This window comes from Nothobranchius furzeri, chromosome 8 (assembly GCF_043380555.1).
Source record: "Nothobranchius furzeri strain GRZ-AD chromosome 8, NfurGRZ-RIMD1, whole genome shotgun sequence".
Taxonomy (NCBI): Eukaryota; Metazoa; Chordata; class Actinopteri; order Cyprinodontiformes; family Nothobranchiidae; genus Nothobranchius; species Nothobranchius furzeri.
The window spans coordinates 65,292,223-65,317,859 of NC_091748.1; the positions used below are offsets into that span (position 1 = coordinate 65,292,223).

Here is a 25,637-nt window from a genome sequence, read left to right on the forward strand (position 1 = left end):
TATCTTGATTTGAAGCCAACCAGGTGAAAAAATGTTGTTTCTTCCTGTGATTTCACTTCCTCTGGTGAAGTTTTTAGACATGGTGTGTGTGTGTGTGTGTGTGTGTGTGTGTGTGTGTGTGTGTGTGTGTGTGTGTGTGTGTGTGTGTGTGTGTGTGTGTGTGTGTGTGTGTGTGTGTGTGTGCGTTTTACAGGGATTTTAGATCAACACTTGAATTTCCGTGTGTGAAATTGAACATTTTCTTAACCTGTGATGACAGAAAGTCTCTCTAGTCTTACCCGTAGTTGTTTGCCTTTCTGCAGGTTGCAACACTTCTACAGAAGTTAAGTCAGATTGTTTATTGTCATGAAGTAAAATAAAGAAAATTCACCAAGAGCCTCAAAAATAGCTGAACTTTTTCCTGCTGTGTCACTCATTAGCTTCATTTCTAAATATCTGATCTAAACTGCAACACAACACAGAAGTTATAGTTGAAAAGTTTTCAATCACAGCTAGAGGAATGAAATAATTGAAAGATTCTTCTTTTAAAAGCAGAAGATGTTTTCTTTTGAATAAACCTGTATTCTCTTCTCTGTTGCTCTGGAGGGCTTAATGGTTTTGGTACACCTTTAACATGAATCCTTCTTGCATTTTAGCTCAGGTGACTGATGTAAACAGTAAGGGCGTAGCCCTCTGACATCACGCTATTGTTTGTCTCCCCCAGGTCTTTGTAGTCTGTCAGTGAAGGTTTCTACTCCCACCTTGTCTTCTGCTGCTTGTGCCTGAGTGAATACTGGATGACTCGGCTCTGCCTCCAGCTTCAGATTCCCCAGCACCTCCAAAAACATCGAAACAAGTTTGAGACTTCAGCCTCCAGAGCCACTGCTGACCTCTGACTGCATGTCTCAAAGCTCCCACAGACCCCTTCCTGTTCCGGCTCCCCCCACGTCTCCTCAAAGACTCATATTTCCACGTAACCATAACCATTACATATTCTGACAGCTGTTGGCCACTCTGTCGCAGGCACAGTTTGTTGTGCTTTTCTTGGTAGACGGTGTGACCGCCGCCCCCTGATTGAAACCCAACTGGTGCTCTTTGAGTGGGGGAAGGAGGGGAAGGAAGGCTGCTGAGCACAGTGCCACTTTCCCCTGAGATGAAGCTGCAGGCCGTCATGGAGAACCTGCACAGGCAGCAAAGGGCCAAGCTAATGATGGAGCAGCAGCTACAGCAGCAATCCATCGCCCAGCACGCCCAGGTCTGTACAGGTGACGACCCAATGGAGAGCCCTGCCCCTGAGGGGGAGCAGGCCCAAATAGTGGCTCTGGCAGCCATGCGCGCTGCTGCAGCTGGACTGCAGAGGGTCTCAGACAGCCCGATGTCAAAGCGTAGCAGTGGCGGCGAGGAGGAACAGGAAGATGACAACGATGAAGGAGACGAACAGTACAAGGACATGATGGGGTCAGACGAGGAGGAGCAGATGTAAGTTAGGAATTCTTTGGTCAGTCTTTTATCAAAATGTTCTAAATATTTTTTTACGTTTTCTGTTTTTAACGTAAACCCAGTAAGCAGAAATGGGACGAGGGAGACTTTGAAAGTGAGATGGATGAAGACTATGATGACGACCTTCCAGAGGAAGGCCTGTCCACATGTCATGATGCCGTGGCTCCTGGAAAGGGCATTCTTCTGCTTCCTCACCGCCAGCTCCACCCACACCCCCAGATGCTGAAGAGGCGTCTCAGTGTTGAGCAGGAGCCTCGTGTTGCCATCATGCCTCCCCACGCCCCTCACAGTCACCTGGGTGGACAGGATCATGGAGAGTGGACCTATGAGGAGCAGTTCAGACAGGTGGGCTTTCTGTTTCTCTGCTGTGTGAAACTTAAAGCCTCAATAATGTAAAAGGGGGGTTATTTTTTTATTAATAGATTATTTTTCTGCAGATTTGAACTACCTTTGAACCGTAACAAACTCAAACACCGAGCAGGAAGTATCTGCGGTGTGACTTATCACCTGTCTCTCTTTGTGTCTCTGAAAGGAACTCTCCGTTGCTTCGGTGTAACCCGTCAACATTTTTTCAGTTGACGTAAGATGTTGAATCAGCGCCAAGCCTGCCAAAGAGCGATCACTCTGATAGATTTTTCAGCGTAATTAATGAACATTTGCTGACCTCACCTGTGTTATTTTACAGTTTGAACTACGTTGACTGCTTAAAACTGCACCAATATTGACCTTATTCAAACACTACTTGGGATTTGTTTTTTCAGCGTATTGAGTAATTCAGGTACAAAGGCGTATTGTACCTGAAGGTCTTGTTCAATCAAAATCTTGACATGTTTCTGGTGTACAGTAAAGGTGGTTTTGGTGTCATTACCGAAGCGCGTATTCACATAGAAGTTCCTGCAAATTTCAAAAATCCCATTTCTGCGACTACAAAGACGTGCACGAGTTACAACTGCTGCTGACCAGAGGGCCACCCCTCACATTAAACTTGTGTGGCATTTTCTGTGCAGCACAGAATGTAATCTGACCAGGGTGGGAAATGGAACAGCAGTCAAAAGTTGATAAAACCAAAGTTCTGGTTTGCTTTCCAACTTCATGCTAAAAGTTCAGATTTAAACCGATCAGGTTTTATTTCAAGCTGCTCTGTGTCTACACAGATTTAGTTTGAATTATCCTAAAGAATAAAAACAAAACTAGTGCCTTGTAGTGAGGGCTGAAGGAGGGGGATGGGTGAGTTAGAGAGCACTTTAACAGCTTTAACATACTGGAATTTACTGTAAACATGCCAGTGGGCTGAATATTATGAGAGAGGCCCAATAAGGCAGGCTGTTTACATGACCGGACTCAAGACTGTCAGCAGCTACCTCTAAATGGAAGACTGCTGTCAATTAAAGATTAGAAAGGAATTAAAAGCTGATGGTTTACTCACAAGAAAATGCAGTTAAACCTCATGATTAACCAGAAACCTTTTTTAATGTAATTTCAACAAAGCATTTTTAACTCGGTCACACAAAAGAGGCTTTCTTCTGACAATTAGATCGGATTTAATCCAAAGAAGAGTGACCTTTGCATTCACCGATCACTCAATTTATAGATGCACACGTTTTCCAAGCCTACTTCTTTGTTTTTTTATTTAATTTTTCTGTTTCCGTTTCTAAAATGCATCTCTACAAATGTGACTTTACTTCTGCACGTCAGAGAAAATCTAAGCTTGTGTGTATGTGGGCGGCCGATACTGAGCCACCATTTCACACTGTGACTTATTACACAATAAAAGCTGCTATTAAAATGCAAACCATCATGGTCTGTTGCAAAGTCACCGGCCATAGCGCGTTCAGCAGGATGAGAAGCCGTTTGATCTTTTATCCAAACACAATCTGTTTGACAAATAAAAACAAAGCTTTTGTGATTTTCTTTAGATTATTGGTGCCTTTAGTGTGTTGAGGGTAACTTATCTTTGCCATGCTGCCTACTTGCGCCTCATTATCAAGCCTAACTAAAGATTCTGTAATTTAGGGCTCATTTCTCGTAATTACAGAGCGTATAGAATATAGCTCCCCTAAAAGCTGCTTCCTGTTTTTCTACATAGTCCACCACTCCCTCTGTAAATGTTTGTATGAATGCCTTGACACGATACTCTGAGCTGGTTTTTACTCGCAGGATGTTTTTCTCCCAACATGATGATCAGTAGCATTTAATGTAATGTAATGTGATGTTCATTTGACATGGACACAGAAATTACATTGGACAAACCAGATGCAGTGTTTAGTGTGTTAGCACACGTGCTAATTTGCAACACTTGTCCATAGAACCTTTCTAAAAAGTAGAGTAGATTTGAATAAAATACAAAGAGATCAACAATAAATCAAACAGAAAACAGATTAAAATTTCAAACAATTTTCAGTAAAAAAGAAAAAAAAGGCCATTTGAGCAGCAATGTAAGAGTTTAAAACTATTCATGTAGACATTGTTGTTTAGACTTTAACCATTTTTTGAGTTCTTTGTTAAAAACTTTACTGTCCGTTTCTAGTCTTAGGTCAGTAGGTAGAGAGTTCCAAAGTCTGGCTCCCTTTACAGAAAGAGCAGACTGGCCAAAAGAAGTCTTGCACCGCGGGACGAGACAATCGCCGCAGGTGGAGGCTCGAGTGATCGTTCTATGAGAGCTCTGACGTCTGATGGCCAGAGTAGAGAACAGTCTAGACAAGTTATCATGTAGACAATTGAAAAAGAATCAGAGTGCTAAAATTAATAACATTTTCGAAAGTGAGAAGATTATGTTTCCTTAAAATGTGACAAAGATGCCATTTCAATGGTTTCTGGTCCATAATTTTTATTGCTTGCTTGTATATTAAGACTATAGGTCTTAGAGTGGTGGATGAAGCCTGTGACCATGATCTTTATAACACAGCTGGAGGTTTTGCCATTTGTCAGGAGTAAAACCTTTTGATAGTGCCACTCCAGTAAGCTAATGATGGAGACAAAGACGAGGAAAATACTTTGTCATGTATAGAATCCAAGTCTGTGTCCTGGAGTGTTGAAGCTCTCTGGCTTCAGCTTGTTTAGAATTTCCTGATTCCAGGATTTTAGAATTGCACATTATTCAAAAGGACCAATTTTGCCCTTAGATGATTATAGCAATTAAGTATAATAGCAGCTTTAGTCTGTTAGGACGAGGCCTGACTTCCTCCTGATAATTCTAGCCCCATGCATCAAAACAGCTGATTTTATTTTTATTATAGCATCTTGGCGTTTTTTATTTTGCTTCTTTTTTAGCTTCTGAACCAGAAATGTGTGGTTTCTTGTAATTTGAGGGGTGTGATGGCTAAAATCAGCACACTGCAGGGGCTTATTTGTGCATTTTCAGTGTTTTATTCTACATACTCTTTGCATTGTGAGTAATATAAAGATTAATAGTCAGTAAAAATAAAAAGTTGCATGCCTAAAGGGATGCATGTGAGTAAATTTAGCACTTAAAAAATCTTTCTAGCAGCTTGAAACTTCAGAAAAAGCCAAAATTAAATTAGATTCCTTGGAATAATGCATGAAGTTGGTAAAACTTTTCAGAGAAATTTTGAGAAATGATGTTTTATACATTCTAGCAGAAACATTTTAGTATAAAACTCAAATTAACTGAAATTTAGCATTTTTTTCATCACGTATAAATCAGCTGAGACAAAAAATGATTTCTCAGGGCTTTGTGAAAATCTAAAAGTCATTTTTTGTCACATTTGTGACAAAGTGATTCTTTTCAAACCAGATTTATGTGGACCAGAAACCAGTACAGTCACGGTTCTCCCTCTGACGTTCACAGATCCGTTTCTGGGACTGAACGTTAATGATCACATTTCATTGCCTCTCCAGCGTCTTTAAGGGGAATGTCAACAAAAAGCTCTTTGGATTGTTTGAAAACCTTCTGCCTGAAAAGGCAGCTGTGTTTATGACCCTTTTCACTCATATTTAAACTTTTTTTTTCTCAAAAACACTTTGTCTTTATTTTGGTCTGATCTCAATCAATCATTGGTTAGAGAAGAAAATAACTCAATAATTGTGCTTCAACTTTCACCAGAATACCCTATAGCACCTCCTGCATGTGCTCTGTTTGCACTTGTTTGCTGGTTTAGTGCAACTGGGTGGGGAGGAGAGGGTTAAAACGATACAGTTTATTTTGGGCAGGTGGGTGGAGGCTGCAGGAATGTGCCTGATGGAGGGTGATAATGTGGCCACTAGGAACCTCAGATCCTCAGCAGAAACTTTGCATGCCTCTATCAGCGTAGAGCAGTTAGAGTTCTCCCAAACGACAAACTGTCTTCGGCACGACGCCTGCGGCTCACATTCAGCGCGGATCTAACAAAGACTTTAGATCAAACTGAACTAAAACTATAGGATGCATGATTTACTATGTAAAGGACATGTTAAAAAGGCTTTGAATGAGTCTAAAATATGAAATGAAGCAGTAGTGGGTGAAGTGCAGCGTTTAGTAAAGTTTTGCCCCAGGCTCTGTGTGGCAGGGATACACCAGCAAATCCCAACCTGCATTCCTGGTGGATCATCCAGCCACCTTCCTTTACTCTCAGCTAAAATGTCAGACTAAATTAAGCCCGGAGGTGCAGTCTGGTCCATGTCTGATTACGCTGTGGGTTTAAATGAATTAATCCAAACATTCAGGGCCCTCTGCCAGCAGCGTCATATCTGGCTATGGCAGAGAGCAGCAGAATTAAATAAAGGGCGAGGATTTATAGCGATATCAAATTATGACAGCGATGTTGGATTATTCTGTACATGAAACTGATTTGTGCGTCTGGTGGAAGTGTTTGAGTGATATCAGCATAATATCAGCACAGCCCTGCCTAATATCTCGACTCCCTTCATATATCTGCCCCACGGGACATAAGTATGGGTGTCTGCAATTTCACTTCCTACAAAAACAAATGAGCTGCTCTTAAATTTCAGGAAGCCAACGTATGGCGAATACTTCCAGCGGTTACAAAATGGTTTGCAACCATTTGCTGTAGTCGGCCACTAGTAACAAGCTGGGAATGTTTAGTTTTACAAAACCAATGATTTGAAACCCTTCATTTGTTGGACTATTATCACAAACTCTTCTGATAATGTTTCCACTGGAGACAGAATTTAAAGTTTTGTGATCATTTTTCTCTTTATCTCTGTATTTCTTTAGTTCTAGGTTGATTATTGCATTACCTAGCTCCTCTTTTATAAACACTATCTTCTTCAGGGCTGAAATGATCCAGAGGTCGTGCCGAGCCTTTGAAGTCTCCTTCTGTGTTTCTGTCCGCTTTAAACACCAGCAACTGGACAGATGGAGCCCAGATGGACAGTAAAGTAGGGATGTCTTTAAAAATTCATGATACTCACCATGATCAGCTCAAATGGAGGGAGGGGGTTGGCATTAAACATTAAATTGCACAAACACACACGCGCGCACACACACACAGATTGGTTTGAGGGGGAGGGGGCTGTTAGGGACTACAGGAAGCGTAGCTGGAATAAGAGCCAATTGGGAGCGACACTTATTGGGATTGCCCATCAAGTTTCTGCTGATGCAGCTGTCTGATAAGTGCTTGTTGAGTTTATATTCCACCACAGAGAAACCTTTTGATCCAGGTTGTAACATTTTATGAGTTCATCAGAACTTTTTCCTCTCGTTTTGTAGAAACTTAGAGGATTATTTAAAAAAAAAAGTTTAAAAAAAAGTCAAACTATTTCCAAACAAGTTTTCTATCATGCTCTCGAAAACCAACAACATTAATAGATTTTTTTATTTTAAAAATACATTTTAAAATGTGATTAAATTTGACTGATTACAGATGAAGATATATGTTATTCATTATTCCCTAATCCACTGTTTTTCAATAAATGAATAGCTCATTTCAAACCAATTTTAAAATTTTGGGGCATTATGTTGATAAATGTTGATGTTAATTCCTTTTTATTGGGTTCTGTTCAACAACATGAGGACAGCAAGGCATCCGAACCTTTGTGAACCACGTCATCTGGAACTGCACAGGAAGGTGCAGAGGCCGCCTCCCTGCAGACTCGTTTTGTGACTCTTTACTGCAGGGCTGCAGTGAGAAGCACTGGAGAGGCTGTTGTTTGATTTGTTCTGTTATGCCTGCAGAGATCTTTGTGTGCAGACATTTCTGTTTTAACAGAAATGTCAACACAACGTTTGTGGTCCATGTTTATGCCGTCATAACAAAGGGCCTAAAAAAGTTCAAAAAGCATCGAGGAGGGGTCTGAGATAACATGGGAAAGCCTCTGAAAGTCTTCCTGTTGAGAGGAAAGGGGTAGGTGTGACTGAGGCAACAGGAAAAAGTCCATCAGTTGGCACTGAGCTTTGAACCGCCGCCAAGTAGAACGTGTAGTAAATGCTCATTTTGACTCTGAAGCACCGCAGAGCATTTGAAACGTGTCCAAACTCAAGCGTGCTGCATGAGACTGATGTCAGAAACTACAGCCATGGGGATTCTGGAAATTGGCAGGCACTCAATGCAGACCAGGAGAGGGGGGCTGCAGAAGGAATGTAAACAAAGATTGTGTAAAGGCTGGAGCTAGCTCTTGCTTTACTTTTGCTGTTGCACTTTATTAGGCTGCATCGCCTTTAATGTTTCCCCTGACTACTTTTAATGTCACTATTCTATGACTTTAAACCTTCAGACAAACAAAAATGATGATTAAAAACTTGAACACCATTGTCTTATTTTGCCTCCTGTATGCGTACAGGAAACAGAAAGTTGCTACTTTCTTTTTCTTTTCATCCCTATTCAAGAAACTCTTAATGCGCCCTTATGGAAACCGATAAAGATGAGCACCAAATGGCTCAAGTTGTCAATAAAACAAAGCTTTAAGTGACATCTCTTCATACAAAGACCCAGCAGTGGGCTCTTACTGGAACAAAAGACTACTTTTTTTGTGCTTTTGCCTTCCTGCTCTGAAAAGGTAGAGTGCCTGAAGCGGCCGTTCTTTGGGGAATCAATTAAGAAATAGGTCAAACACAGATAAAGGTACTTAGCTGCACATCTTCAAGGTCTGAGTTGCTCTTTGTCCTAGTGTGAAGTAAAACTGGAGAATGGATTTGTGTGTTTTGAAATGTGCCTGTAATAGCATTTGCAGTCAATAGATTGGGAACGCGGCGAAGCAGGGCACCACTCTCAGATCATAAAAAGGTTCTGTTAGTGCTTTTATCCATAATTGTCCAATTTGGCCCGGGTGACATTAGTGTAGCTGCACCGTCTTGTCTGTATGATAATAGCCGACCTTTTATGATTGTCTGTGCATAGCTGGAGGTCAGGTTCAGTAAATGCTACAGATACTAATAGGCACTCCTGATATTACACCAATAGGAACTGATAATAGACCCTTCCGCCTGCAGATATTTTGACATGTCAAAGCATGAAGGCCCTGATATTCCTAATGAGATTAATAGTAGCTTTGGTTCTAATGAGCGTGCTCCTTTCAGGCTGGAAGCTTACATATGTTGATGATCACACATGGAAAATAAGTTGTTGCTGATGTTGCACGTTTGCTGTGAAGAGGGAATATCACCAGGTTAAAAAAGGCACAAACAGATGTTCACGGTTACTCTGCTGTAACACAAACAGGATCATGCCTGCTTACAAGCTCTGGATGCAGTGTGTATGTTTCAAATCCGTCGTACACGTAAATGTTTAAACAGGAAGGCGGACTGCAGTTCCATGTATAGAAAGAGCATAGCGGTTCCTTTAGGTCAGATTTCTGCTCACCCACATATCGACTGGAGCAGGTTTGGCCACGTGGACGCCACCGCTCTGCCTTTGATGAGCCACATGGACAGCTCTCCGCCGGGTGGGCCAGATATGTTTTTAAGGTCAACGTTGTAAACCATTAAACCCCTGGCCTCGTCCATCCATCAGTCTGATTGGCAGCACATACATCCAACCTTGAACTTCCCCCCCCCCCCCCCCCCCAAAAAAAAGAAAAAGCTAAAGCAGAATGCCCATTTTTAGTCTTCCCAGGGAAGATCAACGCTCCGACTCTTGTTTGTGTATAAGTGCCATTACAAACCTTCTTGTGAAACTTCAGCTATGCTGCTATCTCTGTCTCCATCTGTCTGCATTCAGACTTGCACTATCACAGCATCTGCTGTGGCGCTTAATAAATACTTTCAGCTTTCTCAAAGTCTCATTACACCATTATCTGGGTCAGATGGTTCGGCTATTGCACAGAATCCTGCTTTTTTTTTAAAAGAAGCTTTCATTTCATTTTTTTCATTGTGTCTGGGTGAAAAATACTCTTTCAAGCTGCTGATGCTGCGTGTGGTATGGCACGTCACTTTTATGATCTTAAATGGCTGCTACACCCCTCTCCCCCTCCCTTCTGTCTGTTTAGCTTAGCCTCGCCCAGTTTGGGCATCCATCATCGTGATACCACTCATTAGCCGTGCGGTTACAACATACATCAGACTCTGGAGACCTCTGGGAAAATTTGCTGCTATTTCTGGTCTGTATCCAAATAGCAGCAGCAGGCAGGAATAGAATCCAAATGTTCATCTGATGCGACTCATTCTGGTTGGGGTTCCTGGGATTATCCATTAGATTCCACCTTTTTCTTTTCATCCAGTAATCCCACCGTAAAAACGCTCATACACTAGTTAAGAAACTGAGGCCTCACTTACAACATCACACATTGTAAAGAAAGCATGATCAGTGACCTCCTATGGTGCGTTCAAGTACGTCATGAATGTTCTTTTGTAGTGCCGTTTTTTTTCTGACCTGTTTCTAATGAGGTTAAAAGAGAAGAAGTGGGAAACCAGGATATAATTAAGTAGTTTACCTCAATAGGCTATAAAACCAGCTGACTAAGCATATCCCAAACATCAAGGAAATGATGGCCACAGGCGTAGTATGAATCATTTGGTTTGGTTTGATGCCATGGTTGGCACATTTCAGCATGCGGTTTTTATTCAGTAGCTACAAGCGGCATCAGTTTCATTCTTGCCTTTCCAACTCGCTAATCTCCCTGTATTTTTTTTTTTCTCGGGGCAAATGTGTCTGCTGCAGATAAAGCGACATCAGTTAGACTCGGCCACGACGGTGCTGCTTGTGTCGACTAAGCTGTCAGCTCCTCATCCTCAGTCGATGCGTTTGAATTCATGAGGTCAGCCGGTCAGTTATTATGATGTCTTTTGATCCGACCTGTCAATAAAGCAATTCTCAGAGCCTCGCAAGTGTGACAGCACTGTTTGTGGCTGTTAATTGTGTGCTCCTGTGGGGGGATGGTGACGGGCCGGGCTAACAGAGACAGATTCATTAAAAATGTGCTTTTATAGAGACGAGTAGGTGTGATTGCTGCTTTGCTGCTGTCTTCCTGTCACCTGAATGATTAAGATGTTTTCCTGATCAGCGCTGGACTGCAATACACAGAGGATTGACATGGATTGTTATTTAACTCTTCAGCACAGATCCAAGTTTAAAATGTCTCATTCTTCTGTTAAACAACAACCAGATAATCGTGTATACACTGATAATAAACTGTTTGCAAACATGTTTAAAAGCAATATCACTTTATTATTATTTTTTTGTTTAATCCTGTTATGTTAACACGTCAGCTGCTTTGAGAAGCTTTCTCAAACACACACGCACACGCACACACCCTATACATATATACACATATATATATATTATTTATTAATTTGTTTCTTTTTCCTTATTTTCCTAAAAATTTCAAAGCGAATTCTAACATCAATGGACATTGTTTCAGGTCATTCTAAAATAAAAATGAAAAACTCTGTGTGATCTTCCAGTAAAAGACTATTTTTATTTTACTTTATGCTAACTGGGGTTAGAAATAGCAATTGGTTTCTGCAGAATTGCATTTATTTTTACTTCTATTTCACTACATGTCTTTGTGTGAGGAAGGCCAATTGGAAACGGCAGCAATACTCAAGATGTTCTTTCAATGGAAATAAAACAAATGTAGATTTGTGTATCTTACACAAAAGTAAGATTTCATACACATGGGAAATAGTTTGTGTTAAAGGTGTGGTTCACTGAAACCCCATTTTTTAATAACTATTTCTGATCATAACCAGCCTCTCTGGGTTTCTCATGCAGGCTGAACATGAAAACAGTCTCCTACACCGATCTCCTGCATTAGCTTCTGATAAAAAAAATATATCGTGAAACTCTAGGATTTGAAAATTCTGACAGATCTATGTCACACTGTCACTTATAACATTCATGGACTCATCCATCATGACTCACGACAGGGAAGGCTGTTGTTGGTTTAGCATCCAGGAAACAGCAGAGAACGTCCCAACTAATTGAAGCTAGCCATTAGCATTAGCAACTTAACCACACGGCAGAAGCTCCTCCAGGCTTGAGTTATTTGTGGAGATAAAACACCCACGTTGGAAGGCAGTAGTCACATTGCTGTTATCCAAAGGGAGGTGAGATGTCAAAATATCAGGAAAAAAGACTCTAAATCCTGCTGTCTGAAGCTCAGCATTGATGTGGGTAACTGCTAGTTCCTGGAAATGGTGCACCAGTATATTTTTCCCCATGAGTACGACTTAAAAGGCATTAATTCCTGCTAGAGACCACTGCAAATGTATTTATTAAAGGAGTGAACCACACCTTTAAAGAACTGAATTGAGTTTATTCATTTGAGTGGAGATTGGATTGAATTGAGAATAAAATCTAATCCCCCATAATCAACTTTTTACATACTGGGTGAACATTAGAGGCTTTTGGACAAAAATAACTAAAACATTTCATTTTATTACAGTGTGAATGGTTAGCTGTGCCTACGCTGTACATTAATGACTTTTTCGATAAGCATTCGGCATGACTTAGACTAATCACGTGCTCATGAGTTCCCCCTCCCTGCCTTGGGTTTGGGGTGCTGTTATACCCATGTTGGCTGTACGAGGCAGTCACCCTCTCATCCTCATCGATCATGATTTAGTCTTGCTGAAACACAACCAGCAGCATTTTTTCCATTCCTGTTAGGCGGGGCCATACGAAGAAAACAAGTTTATACTAATCTCTTGCAATAATGTGTGATAGAGGGACTGCTCCTTTAGCTTTTGGTAAAATGGGATTTGATCTCTGTTTAACGTGGTTTCTGTTATTTGCAGCTATAGAAACTTTGTAAACATTTCCATGAGCCCAAACGCACACGGGAGGATAAAACACACCTAGAGGTTATCACCCAGTAGTTACAGAATCGGTTAATCCTTTCTAAGGCGTGCTTGCTACTGTAGCTTCTGTTGGTTGCAGTTTTTTGGGGGCTTTTTTGTAGTTTCTTTGAAGATTTCAAGGGAAACTTTAACAATTAGTTATCGCTCTCCTTTAATTTGACATCGACCAAACCTTTAAATTAACTTTGGACAGCTTTAACTCAGATAAAGACCAGAATTTTATCTACAAGATAAATTACTTTCAACATCATTTAGGTCAGACAGCAGTCATGCAGACTTAAACGGGAGTGTTTACAAAGAAACAGAACCAGAGCCAAAATGATGGGCTATTTTCTACATGTGTGTACATGTTTGTGGATGTTTTGCTTGGACAAAAGGTGACTGGCAGGTGTAAGGGAGCATATAGGTGATACCCCAGGCTGCTCTCGGTTTGGGTTTTTAGTTGCAAAGGCTCTTTTGTGTGCTGTGCAACACTGGTGTGCCAGCACTACTGACAGCCATTTGCATTAATGGTTGAGTGACCCTCCCCCAAACACAAACACACACACACACACACCGTTACCCACCCTGTCTTTGAGGCCGTAAAAGCTGCTCTTTAGTTACTGATTATTTGCAGTATAAGGCCTGTTTATAATTTATCTCCAGACATTCTGTCGCTGACCTACATTCATGCTCGGGAACTATCAGACAACAGGCTGAATGATTATTTATCTGAAAGTTGTGAAATCTGAAGCGTTTTGCACTGCCATCTTTAACAAAAATCTGCTGCTGATGGTCGTTTTGAGTTCACATGCTAGAGCAGATTGATTAAATTTCCCACAAATCATATGATTTAAAATCTTTACCTGCATTTCTGTAAGGGAAAGGCTCAATACCGCTGTTGCATGGGATTTTGTCAAGGTGTGTGAACGCTGCAGTACCAGTCATCCCAGTTTCTTGTCGTTTATCTAGTTTCTTATTGTTTATCTGACTAGCCAAGCTTTAAGCCAGGAGGGAGGCCCCCCGTCTCATTATATAGACTTGGGAAAAAGCTACGGTGGCCGCACCCACGTCAGCCTGATAAACGTCTGTATGTGGTAGGGGAGTTATAATGTACACAAGGATTATATACAAGGGAATGGCAAAAAGAAAAAGAGTAAAGCTGATAGGAGATGAAGGACAAATAGAGACACACACCAAAGAGTGGAAGTAGGACGGAAAACAGATGCAGAGGGGTCAACAAAGACACAGACGCTGAGGAAATGTATATAATGTGTATGTGGGTGAGGGAGAAACAATGGTGCATAGAGGGGAGAGGTGTGGCAGTGGTCTTGCCAGTTTGACAGCATGCTGGTTGGTTTTTTTGAGTCAATTGGCCACCCTACTCGGCTTATGTTCGCTCAGCAGCAGTTTCTCCGAACTAAATCATCCAGATTCACAGCTGGTTCTCCCCATAACAGCGCTGCTCTAGTCCAAACTGCAGCTTGGCGTGTTTAAATTGATCTATGGCTCAGAGAGTGACTTGTGCAGCTGCTGGACGTGCCCCGTTTCTCAAATTTACATGAGCTGCTTGGCTTCTATTTCCTAAGAATAATAAGACTCCTTTAGACCTCCCTATAAAAATAAACCTCATTACTTTAGGAGGTTGACATCGCAGCGATTATAGATTTGTATGATGAACAAATATGGGCGTTTGAGCTTTTTATATAAGTGTGTGTGTATGTATACACACACACACACGCACGTACATTTGATGATATAGGCTAACTGAAATGAATGCATGGCTGAGTAAAAAACCTGATTAAAACTGATGCTTTTCTAATTCATTTATTATTACTCAGAGCGTAAGTGTATTGAGATTGAAGTAATTAGAAAATTGCATTTACATGGTCTTATTTCAAGCACTCCCTTTGTGGAGTCGACTTATTCATTTATTTATTTTCCTCAAGCTTTGTCCCGTTACAGCTCGCTGGCATGCCTGAGTCTTTAGTGGGCTCACCACTATTGCACAACTCACACTTGGGCTTGATTTAGAGCCACAAATTGACCTAATATCCATATTTTTGGACTGTGAGGAAACAGCGATAACCACCACGACAACAGTGCAGCTGTGGATCGGGTCGTGCACAACAACATAATTCGATAATTACAGTTTCTGCTTAATTACACTCGTGCTTTTATCCATAAAAAGATTTCAAACATGTTTGGGCCAAATGCCTTCAAAATTTAAACATCAGGAACAGGTCAGCAGGTCAAATGTGGAGGTGACAAGTGGAGAAATATTAGATGTTTGCAGAAACAAAGCAGGGCACTGTGCCCAAGTCTGTAAAAACTGAATGAGACCTGTAACTGGATATGCATGAGTAAAATGGATACTTTGAGTGTGTTAACACAGTTCACACTTCACTATGCTTCTCAAGTGGACACCAATCAACTCACCGCCTCCCAGTTACTGTTACGAGTCTTTTAAAATCACCATAGAGGACAAGCTGTCACATGAGAATCATGACTTTGACAGGGTTTTGTTGTGTTTGTTTGTTGCTCTGCTCTCCTTTGCGGAGTAGAGTGATGGAAGTGAGTTTGGTCGCTATCCAAATTCATCTAATGGATTTGACAGAAAAGGATTGAAGCTCTCCCACCACAAGGCAAATATTTATTGGTGTGATTAGAACAGAGACCGAAAGGGGGATAGAGAGCAAATAAAGCAACATGGAGGGGGAAGGGAGCAGGAGAAGGGGTAATTTCTGAGATTTATGGCGCGGCACTTCACGAAATGCGTGCATCCTGTAATTAAAACTCCCCCCTGCCTCCAGCAGGCTTGTACATTAGCTGGCATCCCCCACCGCAACATCCACCTCAAACCTCTTTGGTCCCACCCCTCTGACCACTAGATAATAAGATCCTACAGCAGCTTGGAGTCACTAACGAGGGCTTAATGCTGCTGTAAGGGACAGTGTGTTGGCAGTAAGAGGGCACTGCTCTCACCAAAGAAGCCTTTCATTTTCATTTTTTTTCTCAGCCCTTCCTTCATAAACACGCAAACTCATTCACCAGATGAACGCTGACTGTTACGTGTTGGCAGGCCAGAATCCCTCTGCAGTCAGAATCCATCACGATGTGCAAACTTCAGTCAAGAATCAATCAGGAATGAAGTTTCTGACTCAATAAGTCTGAAACTCTTTGTCTCATCTTATTAGGGTTTTTAAAATCATTTCTCTCCCTGAGGTAAAAAAAAAATCCAATCAGAATCTTGGTCAAATGTATCCTAGTTAGATTTTGATTTACCGCACTTGTTTTTATTTTAGGTATTAACTCTGTTACAATACAGCTCTAGTGTTGGCTTAACAAGAGTATAATCTCTTTAAAACGGGCCTTTATTAGTCCTTCAGTAAAAGGGATTGACCCAAATGCAGAAATACATGGGATACATTTAAACTTTGTAGTCAAAGATCCACACAAAGTTCATGCATTTTACAACCACTCCAAACCAAAAGCTGTTGTCCGTTTCTGCTCTGTCGGCTTCGAGCTGAGGTGAGTGATTTCCTGAAGTGATATCAAAGGTTTCAGACGGCAGCGTGCGTCACGAAGCTTAGCAGAGGCTCGGTTGAAAACTGAGGGCTGCTCTCACGGCTGTGTAATAATAATATACGTGGCTTTTTTTTTCTGTGGTTTTGTATGGTGGTGCTCGGTTGCACATTGTGTTTCACAACCTGTTATTTTCAATAATACATTATGAAACTCCATGACCTCAGCGTGTGATGTTGTTGGTGCTATTTATCTCGGGTGGTAGATGTAGCTGAGATCTGCTGTTAAGAGTGCGAAGATCGTGCCGCCTCTTCATGAGACGGAGTCGATGTTTGCATTAAGCGTGTGATATAAATAGAAAAGGGCATTAACGAGCAATTTTGTTATTACTATGAATGGAAAAAAAAATAACCGCAGGCTGAATGAGCCCACTGAAACCCCCCACTCCCCAAGTGGGCGCCTCACTTTTACTGCTTACTTTCACTGAACTTTCCAGAGCCCGGGGCCCTGCCAGCAGCCGGAGCCACATCAGGTTCTCATCAAGCCAAACTGCTTCACATCATTTTCTGTTTTCCTCTCCGTCGTCTCCTCTCAAAATCGGATATTTAAGGATCACGTGGAGAAATTGACCCGTGTTTTATTTTTATTTCTGCTGGTGTGGCGTCTAATTATCTGACTGTCACAGCCTCCGCATTGACTGCCATTGTTTCAGAGCTGGGACTGACGTCATTTTCCTCCAGCTGTTTGATGTGTGGTTGCATATTGAAATTGATTTTATGATAGCAGGACGTTCTGATCTCACTAATCAAATGTTGTGTCTAAAATATTTGTTCTTGTCCAACATTAAAACCATCACTTGTTGCTTATTTATTAATCTTCCACCTTTTATCTCAACAGCTTTATGAACTAGATGCAGACCCCAAGAGAAAAGAGTTTCTTGATGACCTCTTCAGCTTCATGCAGAAAAGAGGTGCGTGCATGTGTGAATGTTTTTTTTCATCCACGAGCACTGCTGTTTTATTTTAGATAAGCCCACTTATTTAAGTACACCCTATCAGTTCCAGCTCTTATCATCTTCTACTTTATCTGCTGTTTTTATTCCAGCTGCTCTTAATAATTATATAGAGGGGATGATGGCCCTCCCCCTTTGCTGACATATAACACAGCTCCAGCTTCTCCTCTTTCAGTGGGATGGGTGGGGTCTTTATTCATTTCAGAGATGATTGCTTCATAGTCACTCAGGCGCTCATCTGTTCCCAGGCTATAACTGTATCAAAGCCCGGAGATAGATTGGCTTTCTAACACCACACACACACGCACGCACGCACACACACACACACACACACACACACACACACACACACACACACACACACACACACACACACACACACACACACACACACACGCGCACACACACACACACGATGAAAAACACCTATTTCTCCTCGCTTGGATCAGTCTTTCTTACAGTGGAGTGTTGGTTTGTCTGTATCTGAAAGCCAAGCAGCCGTTTGAGACGACTCCTTAGGAGAGGCCCTGCTGGTGTCAGAGGTGGGCTCAGAGCTGGTGTTGTCACATCGGGGAGTGGGGGGGGAGACAACAGACATGTGGCCACAACTGAACAACCAAACAAGCTATTTACAGTGACACCCAGGTGTCAGGTCTGCTCTGAGGTACTGTGAACGCCATCTGTAGACCAGAAGGTGGAATTGCTGTATTTAAAATCACCTTTTGAAGCGGTGAACACAAAGAAGGAGTTTGTCTTTTCATGACTAAGTTAAACTGAAAGCTTAATAGTTTATGCAGATTTTTTGTTTTGTTTTCAGTTGTTGACATATTGGCATTTTTCTGGTTTTAAGGATCAAAACATGGTGTGGGATGGGGTTTGGGAGTAGTTTATCCTTTTTCTAAGACCCAAAGAGTTTTATGTAGTATAAAGTACTATGAATTACATTTGTATCACTCATACCCTGGAATTTTAACTGATCTTGACTGCGTGAGAATATGACCTGGTGTTTTTGTTCTGTTTTATCAACCTGACATATTTTAAGAAAACAAAGCCTACAGTGTTCAGTTTAAATTTGAAAGTGTTTGGTTGACTGTCAGTGAAGAATAATCTTGCACAACCATTATGTAGTTGTGCATGATTTTTTGTTTCTTGACCTTTCACCTCTGTGTGTGTGTGTGTGTGTGTGTGTGTGTGTGTGTGTGTGTGTGTGTGTGTGTGTGTGTGTGTGTGTGTGTGTGTGTGTGTGTGTGTGTGTGTGTGTGTTTTGTTGCAACAGGAACACCCGTGAATCGTATTCCTATCATGGCCAAACAGGTCCTGGATCTGTACATGCTTTACAAGCTGGTGACAGAAAAGGGTGGCCTGGTGGAGGTCATCAACAAGAAGCTGTGGCGGGAAATCACCAAGGGACTCAACCTGCCTACCTCGATCACCAGTGCAGCCTTCACCCTCCGCACTCAGTCAGTGCACACTCATTCATTCACACACTTGGTTGTATTCTTGTGTTTCATCTAACGTATAAAAAACTGCTTCTGCACCTCTCCCGAGGTGAGCACAAGTTGTTTTTTCTCTTAGCTCATGTTAGCTCTAACTGTTGGAGCTTCAATCCTTTAATCCCTGTTCTGCTTGATGTTTCACAGTGGTGGAATTGCATGTCAACAACTACTTTGTTTTACAAATTTAGTCTTGTGAGTTGAAGTCACTTCCTACAGTTGAGTGTAGGATTCACCCATTTCCAGTTAGCAATAAAAAAACACTGATCGTCTTCTAATTTCTTCTTGCTGGAGGCTTTTCTGCACATAGAAGAAGTCTATTTTGTTTTTGTTGCTTTAGCACCTGACATTCCTCTCTTAAGGACTTTTATTTTGGTGTTTGTTTCAGATACATGAAGTACCTGTACCCGTATGAATGTGACAAAAGAGGTCTCAGCAACCCCAATGAGCTTCAGGCAGCCATCGACAGTAATCGACGGGAGGGTCGACGGCAGAGCTTTGGTAGCTCACTCTTCACATACTCACCCAATGGGACACCCACCATGCTGTCCTCACCAAAGGTCCCTACGCCCAGCGTGGGCCTGACTGTTGGGACCAATGGAGCCTCGCTGACTTCTAGCCAGAAGATCAAAAAAGGTGGGAACTTTCAATTAAATGTACTTTCTTATATAGCGCCAGATTATGACATGAGTCGCCTTATGGCACATCACAAAGTAAACATTCCAACACAGGTCAGTTCGTTAAGCCAATCAGTAAAAAGCTTTCTTTATAAGGAACCCAGCAGATTACATTGAGTCACTGACTAGTGTCAGAGTCTTTACAGCAATCCTCATACTAAGCAAGCATTTAGCGACAGTGGAGAGGAAAACTCCCTTTTGACAGGAAGAAACCTCCAGAGGATCCTGGCTCAGTAAAAGCAGCCATCCTCCATGACTCACTGGGGATCGAGAAGACAGAGCAGACACACACACACACACACACACACTTAAGCCCTTTTCAGATAGACATTCTGGAACATTTGTGGACAATTCAATCCGGTTTTTAACCAGAACTGTGTTTTCAGACACACCACTTTTGTACCGGAACTTGTCCTTTCGGCTGCCTTCACACAGCAGGGAAAAGTTCCAGATGTCTGAGGGAGGGAGGGAGGGAGGGAGGGGAAGGGGGGGTCGGACTTATGTTAAGCATAATTCTGCGCACACGAAGATGCATAAGAGACCTGGATGATGAAGCTCAATGGTTAAAGGAATCACTGAAGCGCTGCGTCGCGCGTCTAGACGGTACCGTAGGAGGCGAGCTGCCGTGGTTCGCCGCATGCTACAGCAGCGGGCTATCTAGGTGCGCACAGCGTCCCCCGGTCCCCTCCTCCTCCCCCTCCTCCCTGTCTGGAACTCGACCTCACCAGTCTGAAGCAGCCACCCTGTCCGTAACAAGTCCGGACCTGTTACTAGGGGCTTCGTCCGGTTAAATTACGGAAAATGTTATCCGGATGTTTGTATTCAGACACAAAGGTCTTACGGACAGAGTCCGGAACATTTCCGTTTTTCATGGCCTGTCTGAAGGGGGCTTTACAGACCCTCCCTTACACACACACCTCCACACTTACAGACCCCCCCCCCCCCCCCCCCACACACACACACACACAAAACTCATTGCTGCTGTTGTGTCCTTCCTTGGGCAAGACACTTAACCTGCCTTGCTGCCAGTGTTCAGCAAGCCATGCTTCTGTCACTGTGTGCCAGGGCAGCTGTAGCTACTTTGTAGCTCATCCCCACCAGCGTCTGAATGTGTGTGTGAATGGGCGAATAACCAATTGTGTCGTGAAGCGCCTTGGGGGGGTTTGTAGAACCCTAAGAAGGTGCTGTACAAAAACAGGCCATTTCTTAGATTTTCTATTTCATAAGAGAAAGTTTTTTGTCTTTATCTTAGGGAATCTATGATTAATTCAACAGGTGAACTAGTGGTAGCACATTTCATTTTCACTCCAGGAAATACGGAGTATCTGTACATATGTACAACACAATGGTTTTAAGATGACACAAATGGTACACAATACAGGCATATTATGTTGCAAATAAAATTTGTAAAGAAATTTGCTAAATCAGTTGGCAAACAAAACAGTACTGAGAAGGTTAGAGTGCAGGTTCGAACTAATGACTAATTTTAAAATCAAATTTCAGGGTTAGAAAATAATAGAAAATATCTCTTTTTGATTTGGTGTCACGTACATCATGTTGAACTGCTCGGTGTTTTCATTCAAGAACCAGATATTAATATGCTAAAATAAAGCATAATGTGAGTTTATCTGACTCCAAGTTCTGCATTTTCTCTCGGTCTGACCAGAAGAGGAGGGAGGCCAGCCACTGCCGGGGGTCGGCTTGGCTCGTCTGCCTATGGGGCCGGTGCCGAGTCACTCAGTGGTTGCTGTGCAGGCAGCGATGGCAGCTCAGGCGGTTGCTCTGGAGCAGCTGAGGGACAAGCTGGAGTCCGGTGAGCCGCCGGAGAAGAAAATGGCTCTGCCTGCTGAGGAGCATCACCGGATGCTGCAGAGAGTTTTCCAACAGAACTTGCTGGCTATGACTGCTCAGATTCCAATGAACATCCGCATCAACAACCAAGGTAAAGAACACAGCTTGACACACACAACGCCACACAACTCAAACAAAGAACTTTACTTTGATGTTTTCACACCATCCCTCCTGTCCGTTTCTCTTGTTCAGCAATTTTGACTTAAAAAAAAACAACAGAAAATTCTAACAATACTAAGCTTAAATTCATCCAAGCTTCATAAATTTAAATAAAGCAGATTTTTTTGTGACTTTAAATTTAAACTAACTGCCCAATCACTATAAAGTAGATATTATATAACATATATCTTTATCTGTCTCTACTAAACTCGGCTTTATATCCATTTACTTTAAAAAATATCTGCTGTTGTTTTCCAGCTGAAAGAAAATAAATCCCCATTGTATTACTACATTATCGCTGTGCTTTGCATCATTTTTAACTGTGCCCTTTATTTTTGGCTGCACAATTTCTGGATTTCACACACCTTCCCTGCAACAGTTGCCATCTCAAGTCATTCTTGTCATCTCACCACAAACCGCAGGTGCCAGCAGGGAGGAAGAAAACCCGCTGCAGGCCTATATGTTGACCCGTTTAGCTTATAGGAGCAGCATGCATGCATGCATGCACACATACAGTACATGTGTGTTTGTCTTTGTGGGGATTCTCTTCTGCAAGCGAACCCTTTGATCTTATAGCAGGGTTTGTCTCGGTTACTGATTATCTGATGAAACACGCAAACTGTTTCTCAGTAAGTCATACATCAGGTGACTTCAGAGAAATGTTCTAAAGGAGATTTTTGTAAAAGATCTTCTTCATTATGTTTATGCCATCCATAGGAAATTTTTGTGCACTTTCCTCAAAATCAATCAATATGATTTTGAGAGAGGCGTCACGTTTGGACTGTAAACAACTCTAAAAATATTAAACTGTTGTCTTCCTGACAGATGGCAGGCAAGCCAGGCAAGACTCGGCACTAAACCTCACCACTAACGGCACAAACAGCATCAGCATGTCGGTGGAGCTCAATGGGGTGGTGTATACTGGTGAGTACCCCTGTCATGTGGTACAGGATGTACAGCTCATCACTTCCTTCCTTTGTGATCACCCCAACCCCCCACCCCCAATTTAATATTAAATATTTCCTTTACAAGTTATACAGTCACGTCTTTCATCAGACACACAAACCTGTCTGAAAAGAAAGGGAATGTATTCTGGTGTTGTGTTGATTTACTACAGAAAAGAAATCAAAGTACTGCTCCTTCCTTTGCATGAAGTTAAGGTCTAGTATCGTTTATGCAAATGCGACACGTCCACGTGTAGACACTCGAAACAAATTTTTTGAAACCAAACACTTTTCCCTCTGTCTTTCAGCAACCACCCGCTATTTTTTCATGCATTCAACTTAAACAAGATCTAAGTTGATTAAATATTCTGTAATTGTTCTTTTATTTTACCAATAACTATGAACCAAAACCAGAAAAAAATCCATGCAGCTTGTCACTGATAAATAATTTTGGGCTTGTGGAAGTTGTAGAGTAGATAAAATAATCGTCTTATGGTGCAGAACTAAAAACAGCACCAAATGTGACCACTATTAATAAATTGTTAAAGAGACGATGTTTTTACTGTTTATCTCTGGAAATATACATCGAAATGTTGTTGAAAATGGATTAAATGATGCCCAGTTGTTGACAAATATTGACGGCTTTGCAGTATAAAACCATAAAAATCTGGTCTAAAATACATGGGAGCAAGTCTGCGCCCTGCGGACTTCAGCAAAGTGCACTTAGAGAAAGAGCAGTGTAAGGGTTTGAGTGTGTAGTACACAAGTGTGCAAATAATTGCAGAATTGAGACAGGGAGCATTGCGTCATCGATCAAAAAGCATGCCAGGATGCTGGTCGCTGTGATACTTTTTTCAAAAACCTTTATTAACAACTTTTAAACAAACAGCCAAACAGTTATTTGAAATACATTTACATTTATTGCTGCTTTGCATAAAAGTTTAGAGCATCAGCTAATCGTCCTAAAATTAACTAATTTCATTAGAAAATACATATTTTCAGATAAGGAACTTGAGCCTTTTCTCCTGCAGCAATGACTTGTGGTTAATTCCCTTGCCTGAGGTCCGCATCACGGCAGAACTCATTCAGGCTTGAGTTATTTGTGGAGATAAAACATCAACGTTGCAAAGCAGAGGCAGTGGTAGAGTTGTGTTGCTGTTAGCCAGTCAGCGGCGAAATGTCCAAATATAAGGGAATAAGACTCCAAATCATGTCATCTGAAGCTACTTTCTTCCCCAGCTGACTTGTACTTTCTGTTTCAGACATATCTGAGATTCTTTTTTTTCCCCAAGAATTGCTTACAAGGCATTCACCCCTACTCAAGACCACTGCAAATGTGTTGAATAAACAAGTCAACACCTTTAAACCTTGATGAAATATTATTATTTTTGGTTACCATTTATCGGATAGCAATAGTATAAGTATGCATCTCATTTTATAGTGGAAGAGTTTAAGTATCTCAGGGTCTTGTTCACGAGTGAGGGAAAGATGGAGCGTGAGATCAATAGGCAGTTTGGTGCTGCATCTGCAGTGATGCGGGCGTTGTACCGGTCTGTCTTGGTGAAGAGAGAGCTGAGTCGGAAGGTGAAGCTCTCGATTTACCAATCGATCTACGTTCCTACCCTCACCTATGGTCACAAGCTTTGGGTAGTGACCGAAAGAACGAGATCGTGGATACAAGCGGACGAAATGAGTTTTCTCCGCAGAGTGGCTGGGCTCTCTCTTAGAGATGGGGTGAGAATATCGGTCATCCGGGTGGGGCCCAGAGTAGACCTGCTGCTCCTCCACATCAAGGGGAACCAGTTGGATGGTAGGATGCCTCCTGGTTGCCTCCCTGGTGAAGTTTTCCGGGCACATCCAACTGGGAGAAGGCCTAAAGGAAGACCCAGGACACGCTGTTAGAGACCATGTCTCACGGCTGATCAGGGAATGCCTTAGGATTCCCCCGGAGGAGCTGGTCCAAGTGGCTGGAGAGTAGGAAGTCTGGGCCTCCCTGCTTAGGTTACTGCCCCCTTGACCCGACCCCAGATAAGCGGCCAAAAACGGATGGATGGATCATTTTATAATGATGTTAAATAATAATCTTAATAATGGTGGTGATGGGCACTTTAACCAGAAGTCCTCAGATCATCCACTAATGACTGGGGAAGGAGCTAATCCTGTCTAAGAGAAAGAACTCTTAGAAATAGGTTAATCAGCTATGATACCTTTGTTGTAATATACTTAAAACAGCTTTTTTATTGTATGCACTTGTTTTTCTAAGTTAACTATTTTCCTGTTTTTTCCCATCTAGGTGTCCTTTTTGCTCAGGCAGCAGCAGGGTCAGCCTCATCTGGTGCATCTGCATCACCCCTCTCCCACAAACCTGTCAGCAGTCGGGCTGCTCTACAGCAGCAGCAGCATCAGAACACACCTACCTCAACCTCCAGCAACCTGTTGTCTTAACAAACTCCCACCTTTTCCATGTCTTTTTTTTTTTAACCACGCTAAGAAAAGCCAAAAAGCAACCTCATTTTCTACATCATCTATGCCAAAAAAGAAGAGAAGAACCATCATCAGTGCAGAAAGACAAACTGAAACTCAGCTCACTTGAAGTACACTATCTCAGGTTTTCTCTCACAAACTCATGTCTTATGCTCTTCATCGCCAAAAGGGTTTTAAAAAGAAATATCCCAACTGAGAGCCAGTATATGCTAAACTTAGACGTATGCACAACCTGTGAATTATTTATTTCTACAAAAATGTACAGATTACTGGAGAACAACAGAGAAGGTAATAACTAGGAAGGTTCAAGCATTGTTTACGCACACAAACACAGCTGCTGACTGACAATGATGTTATTCATCGAGGAAAGATCGTTTTTCTTTTACCTTTTCATTGTCATTATTATCATTATCGTTATTCTCTTTATTTTGTGTTTTATCATTTAAATCTTTAACAGTCTTTTCATTGCAAGAAAAACAATCTATATATTTAGAATTCTATTAAAAAAAGAAGTATGAATATCATCTATTTTTAATCCCAAAAGCTTTAAAAAGTTTGTGTATTTTATTTCTTCGGGGCATATACTAAGGTATAGTTGTGACCTCATTTGTGTGAAACCAGATTACCTTATCCACATGGCAGCCACTTTTTTGTGTGGGAGAACAAGTTTGGTGTTGGTCTGCATGCCGTGCATAGAGATTTACATCCCATCATCGCCACAGGGTCTGAATCTGAAGAATGTACAAGGATTTTTTAAATTGCTCGTGTTACATTTAGTGGGTCGTTTATCCCATTCAGACTCTTAGCAGCAGGTCGCTGTGTGCAACTCTTTGATTCACC

General features: G+C 41.8%; 1 protein-coding gene across 2 annotated transcripts; it reads left to right on the top strand.

The window, feature by feature from the left end:
- The first annotated feature begins 909 nt into the window (after window positions 1-909).
- arid3a (AT-rich interactive domain 3A) lies at window positions 910-24,963 on the top strand. 2 transcript variants are annotated; one of them, XM_015970828.3, is made up of 8 exons: window positions 910-1,458; window positions 1,542-1,824; window positions 17,075-17,147; window positions 18,466-18,649; window positions 19,071-19,318; window positions 21,026-21,301; window positions 22,195-22,293; window positions 24,607-24,963. In XM_015970828.3, the coding sequence occupies exons 1-8, from the start codon at window positions 1,133-1,135 to the stop codon at window positions 24,756-24,758; spliced, it is 1,641 nt and encodes a 546-aa protein (XP_015826314.3). In that variant the 5' UTR covers window positions 910-1,132; the 3' UTR covers window positions 24,759-24,963. The 2 variants fall into 2 exon arrangements, with proteins under 2 accessions (XP_015826314.3, XP_054608192.2); XM_054752217.2 differs by having other exon boundaries at window positions 21,029-21,301.
- Window positions 24,964-25,637: the final 674 nt, after the last annotated feature.